Source organism: Montipora capricornis, chromosome 4 (genome assembly GCF_036669925.1).
Source record: "Montipora capricornis isolate CH-2021 chromosome 4, ASM3666992v2, whole genome shotgun sequence".
In the NCBI taxonomy this organism is placed as follows: Eukaryota; Metazoa; Cnidaria; class Anthozoa; order Scleractinia; family Acroporidae; genus Montipora; species Montipora capricornis.
The window spans coordinates 18,858,818-18,864,850 of record NC_090886.1 but is presented as its reverse complement, the minus strand read 5'-3'; the positions used below and the strand labels follow the sequence as shown (position 1 = coordinate 18,864,850).

General features: G+C 42.2%; 1 protein-coding gene across 1 annotated transcript; it reads right to left on the bottom strand.

Moving 5' to 3' along the window:
• Positions 1 to 4,944, bottom strand: LOC138046258 (uncharacterized). Its single transcript, XM_068892937.1, has one exon. The coding sequence runs from the start codon at positions 4,942 to 4,944 to the stop codon at positions 1 to 3; it is 4,944 nt and encodes a 1,647-aa protein (XP_068749038.1).
• Between the last annotated feature and the right edge of the window lie 1,089 nt (positions 4,945 to 6,033).

Genomic DNA, 6,033 nt, shown 5'->3' with positions numbered 1-6,033 from the left:
TTAGAAGTTAATTTTGTTTTCATCAATCGGTATAAGTAATACAAGTCTCTGTACAGGACGTTGAACAATGACATATCCTTTGCCTTGGTATTGCTTCATAGGTTCGTTTACGGTGAGATTCTTGTATTGCACGTCTACTCTTCGCACTTTCCCATCTGCACCTGGGTAAACATTTGACACTTTTCCAAGCTTCCAGTTTCCTCTCACTAAGTTGGAATCTTGTATCATAACTACGTCTCCGATTTTCAAATTTCGGTGAGATGTGTGCCATTTTTGCCTTAATATCAAGCTTGGGAAGTAGTTCGAGTTCCATTTTTTCCAGAATGTATGAACAATTGTCTGGACGAACGTGAAACGTTTTTGGGTGTTCGCGTTTTCATCAAATGGGCCATTTGGTATCCTGCTTGTGGCTCTGCCTAACAGTAAGTCATTTGGGCATAAATATGCTCCGTCCTCAGGGGATGTTGGGTGTCGCCCTATTGGTCTTTCATTCAGCAAGTTGGCAATCTCGAATAAAACTGTTTGCAATTCAGAGAAGGTTAAAGCATTTTCACCAACCGAGAATTCAATTGCTCGCTTGACCGATCTTATAAGAGCTTCAGTTACTCCATTTTGCCATGGGGCATCTGCTGGGGTGAAGATCCATTGCAATCCTTTCATGACGCCATATTCCTTAATTTTCTTCCAATCCCATGTTTTTGTTATAGCGGTTAGTTCCTTACTTGCTGCAATTAGTTGAGTACCGTTGTCAGACAATAGCTTGGATGGATATCCGTTTAGGGACACAAATCTTCTGAGTACCATCAGAAATTTGTCTGTACTATAATCTGCTGCCAGATCCAGATAAACAGCTCTTGTTCCGAGACAATTAAATATTACTCCATAAGCTTTAGAGAACGTTCTCTTCTTTACCTCGTCCCGAATTTTAAAGGGACCAAAAAGATCAATTCCTGTACTGTACCATGGCGGTGCTGGCTTCAATCTGTCTTCAGGTAATTGGCCCATCACTTGCTGACTTGTTTTCTTAGCAAGTTTTTTGCAGATAACGCATCTGAACTTAATCGATTTTACCAACTTAAGGAGTTTGGGTATCCAGTATTTGGTGCGCACTTTGCTGGCAGTAGTTAGAATGCCATGATGTCCTCTTGCATGAGTTTGTGCTACATAGAGATGTGAGAACGGATGATCATATGGTAGTAATATAACTTCGTTGTCACCGTAATTTGTTTGTAACTTTGCAGTACGACTGCTTACTACATAGATGCCGTCTTTGCGTGTGATAGGACACAAACGGTTGTACTTGCCATTTTCAATATCATTTCTCATGTTCTGCTGAATCTCTTTGATCCAGAAAATCTCTGACTTTTTAATATCTTCAGGTGTCAGTTCTTGCGTTGCGCTTTTAAATGACGGTTTGGGAAATTTGCTGTAAAATTTCAAAATTCTTGCAGTGACACGTAGTAGTTTGCCGTAACTCGAATATTTGGCGATGTCAATTCGTAACGCTAGGGTGTCATGAGGTCCTTCTATCTTCGTTACCATTGTAGTCCGGATTACTTCGGATAGTTTTGGCTCCAAGTAATCACGAGTGATTGGCCACTTGTCTTCTGTTTGTTTAAGAAAATCGGGACCCTTTTGCCATGTGCTTTCAAGTCCAATGTCATCGGGCTTCCTGCCTCTTGTCAAACAGTCAGCTATGTTATATTTACTCTCTACCCAATACCAGTTTTCAGGGTTTGTTCCTTCCTGTATTTCACCTATTCTAGTGGCGGCGAACGTGTTGAACCCGTATGAGCTTTTCTGTATCATGGCATGTACAATCTGAGAGTCTACGATGTGGTAGATCTTTTCAAAGCGATATCTACATTCCTTTTCTATGAACACTTTTAGACGTTTGTTCAGTACCGCTCCACACAGTTCTATACGGTCAATGGACATCCACTCTTTGACTTCAAATCCTCCTTTAATAATAGCCTTCTCGATATCTTGAGTCAGTTTAATAGCTTGTTTGCGATCGTCCGTACTTTCGATTATGTCGTCCATGTACGTATTTCTTTGTATTATATCTGCTGCTTCTGGGTATTTCTCTCTTGACATCTCTGCGGTTTTTCTCAAAGCAACGGTTGCAATCGTAGCTGACGGCTTGTCACCGAATGAAACTCTGAGCATTATGTATGTGTCGGGTTCTCTTGTACTATCCATATCCCTCCACAGAAATCGGTGGGTGTGCTGATCTAACTCTGTCATCTTCACAGTGTGGTACATCTTTTTAATATCACCAATGAAGGCTACTTTATTCTCTCGGAAACGTATAAGGACTCCCAATAAGTTATTGAGTAGGTCAGGACCTTTAGCCCAATACTCATTCAAGATATGACCCATGTAATTGGCGCTGCTATTGAACACTATGCGCACTGGGGTAGATTTGGAATCAGGCTTGAGAACTTCATGATGTCCGATATAATGCACCGGTCCTTTGTAGAGTGTTAGTTCCTTTTTGGAGAGTTTCCTTGCAACTCCTCTAGTTACCATGTCTTTTATCTGGTTGTCATACACTTTTGCGTGTTCGGTGTTCCTTCTTAGACGTTTCTCGGTCGTTATCAGTTTCGCGAAAGCGACCTTCCGGTTGTCAGGAAGATTCTGAGGATCCTTGATCCAGGGATACTCAGCGACCCAGCGATTTTCCTCTTTGTTAAAGTTTAGATTTCGTTCGATTAGTTCCAGCTCTCGCTCTTCTTGAATAGTGCAGTCTTTCGCACCTAAGGAACATTTTCCACATTTACATCCTCCACATTTCGGTTTGCATTCTACGCCAAGGTTCTCAATTTTGTAAAAGTCTTCTATATTGATTTTGCCTACAACTGTGTTGACTCTGGCATTGATGAAATCGTGATACAGATGTGATTCTTTAAGTAACGGGTGCGTTCCTCCAATACATCGCCCGAAACGATTCCTTAAGAGCACAAGATGACCGATGTTTTGTTCTCTTTCCGGGTGATAGGCTGCATATTCGTAACCGATTAAAATGTCCACAGGTCCTGAGGGTCGCTCGATTTCTTCCTTTGTGACGTTCTTGAAAAGATGTACTATGTCGTCTATGTTAACACTTTCAATGTCTGAGGTGATCCTTTCGATGCCGTAAGCTTCGAATTCGATGACGTGACCTTGCTTATCTATAAGAGGTACCTTGTATTTGTTGGTCTTAATCTTCTCGCTCTGTGCTCCAACTTTGATGACTGAAAGTTCGACTTTGGATCCTTTAAGTTTCTCTTGCTTTGCTTTAGTGTTTGTGATAAAACAAAGTGATGCGGCGTTATCCCACATTATATTAGCTTCTCCTCTTTTGGTTTTAACTCTTTGTACTTGTAACAGGCAGGTGTCAATTTTTGTATTGTGGCATACATTTGCTGAGGCTGAGACTTCCTGAGGTGTTTCTTCCGTCTCGTGTATAGATGGATGGTGCTTTCTTGTGCAGCCGCCTACACCACAGTCTTTCCTTGATTTGCATGTACGTTGTCGATGACCGATCTTTAGGCACGACCAACAGGCTCGTTTATCTTTGATGATCGTCTTTTTCTCTTCTATTGGCTTGGCTAAATAAATTCTGCAGTCTGCTGTCCAATGTCTTCCGTGTTCATGAATCAGACATTTTGGTTTGGGTTCTTTGCTTACTTCCTCGACGCCTTCTGTATAGTGCGATGTGCCTCTGTAATGTTGATTGTTGGTCGTCGTCCGAAGAGAAGCACTGTCGTATTCAATAGCACTCCTTTGATTTTGCAGAAATTCAAGAAGACTAGGGAACTTTTTTGATTTGTCGATGTGACTTCCGTGACAACTAACCATTTCCGCCCATTTTCTTCTGATGTCTGTTGATAAAGCTTTCTCTATAATACTGACCGAACTCGTTGTTGTAATTTCCGCTTCTAGACCGAGTCTTGTGAGGTCTCTGTATCCGTCTTCTACAAGAGTCACGAATTCGATGAAACGTTTATCTTCTCCTTCCTTAAGTGTTCTGAATCTACGTATGCCGTCAATGATAACGTCTGCAATTTTGGCTGGATCTCCATACTTTTCGTCCAGTCTTCGCCACATTTCTTGCACATCGTCGTCTATGCTCTTTACCAGGCCTTCGGGTTCTTTTCCAAGACAAGAGCGTAGCACATATGCGGCATCTCTTCCACGAATTTGTGGCATGACTTGTTTGTTGAAATCTCTTTTAAACTGAGGGTAATGACGTAGTTCTCCATCAAAGTGCGGCATTTTTACCTTTTCCAGGTGTAGAAAGGAAGAAGTCGCGTCAGATTCCTGTTTTATCTGCTCTTGTTCTTTTACGTTAGTATATCTAACTACAATTTGTTCAACAATTTCGTAATAATAGGTTTGGATTTTAGCTATCCATTGCATCTCAGATTCGGCTGAATCAAAGGGCAATAATTCTAACAGTTCAGCGTTAAAGGTTTTGCAATCTTGAAATTGATCTTCTATTTGTTTCTGTAAGTCTTTTAACGCAAAATTGGGCATTTCTTTTGACTGCAACGCGTGCGAAATACTTTCGTAAGAAGCTTCGAAAACAGCGCGCGCAGTGTTCCTTTTAACTTTTGCGTTGTCAATGGCCTCTTGACGAGCCGCGTGCTCGCGCGTTGCCTTTTCGCTTGTAGTGACATTTTCGACATATTTCACTTTACGATTAAATGCATTGGAATATTTTTCCTCGACTTCTGTCATCCAGATTTCTTCTTCGTCCACTAAATGCTCGTCAGTCAGGAAGTTAACATACTCTAAGTGCTTCCCTTCCAGTTCTTCCCATGCATCAACAAGTTTTGAGTAATTGGTTTCTACTACCTCGATTCCTTGGCTTGTCTCTATGGACTTGATCAAAATGTTCCGCTTTCGTGTGAAGTTTCCCTTGGCAATTCGCCGTGAATTCTTAGCTTTGTCGGTCATCTTCTGTTCCAGTCGTCGCTTAGTAGCTAACCACACTGGATTTTGAATGTATTGTTAGCGAGGATTAACTAACCACGGTTTTAAACAACTCCATTTATTACACCAGCTTTCTGTCAGTCGCTGTACTTTTCACAAGGGAGGTTGAATAGGGTTCAAAATCCAGTGGTATCTCACAGTTTCTCTCAATTCCTCTTACTAGCAAGTGACTTAAGTTGCGTAATCATGTCTATGACGTCACCTAACAAATTCTAATCACGGATTGTTGGCGATACAATGGGTAGTATGAGAGACTGAATGTACTTCTCAGAGAGGAAGGCCGTGCGTCGGTCCTTGGCAGACAGGTCGGGCCAGGGCACACAGGGTTTGTAGTGACGTCCAGTGAAAAAACCTTGGAGATCTATCACTATGCACACATTATCGAGAGGGTGTTGTGTCTTGGTCTGAGTACTCACGTTCTGACCACCAACTGGTATCTGGGAATTCACAGGGCTCGTCAGCCCAGTTGAAGAGGTTGCAGTTGTTGTCCGGTTGGTGTCACGTTTCTAAGGCCTGTAAGGAAAGTTGTTTTTTGTCGTAATGGCAGCACTTGCACAAGAATCGGTCCTGAAGCGTCGACAGAACCTCAGTGTACGCACGTCATTGTTGGTCTGCGTACCGATTGTATTAGACAGGGGTAATGATTACGTGAGGGAAGCATTATAAAAGATAACGTCATTCAAGGTCTCATTGTCAGTCAGTCGCAAGAATGAGTACATCCTGGCAGTATGGAGATGTGTCTCCTGCTCGTTATCTTTTTGGAGAAGAAGAGAAGAAGAAGGCACCTGTGAAACAAAAGAAAACCAAGATGTCTCTATGAAGCAGCCAAACCGCCTGTGGAGATTTACAAAGAAGCTCGCCAAAAAGCTGCATAGAAATGAAAGGAAAAGAAGAAGGAGCAGGAAACGAAACTGAATGAAGCAGCCCAAGAGTTGGATGGTCTTCTGGCGTCGATACGATCTTCGAATGAGCTTCCTTCCTACAAGGAGATGGTAGTGATGAAACAGCTTCCACAACCACTGACGCCATGACCACCTCAAGGACCCGTGAAGT

Bases quoted from the DNA above. Each gene is read 5' to 3' on its own strand.
- LOC138046258 (XM_068892937.1), bottom strand. From the start codon at position 4,944: ATGACCGACAAAGCTAAGAATTCACGGCGAATTGCCAAGGGAAACTTC.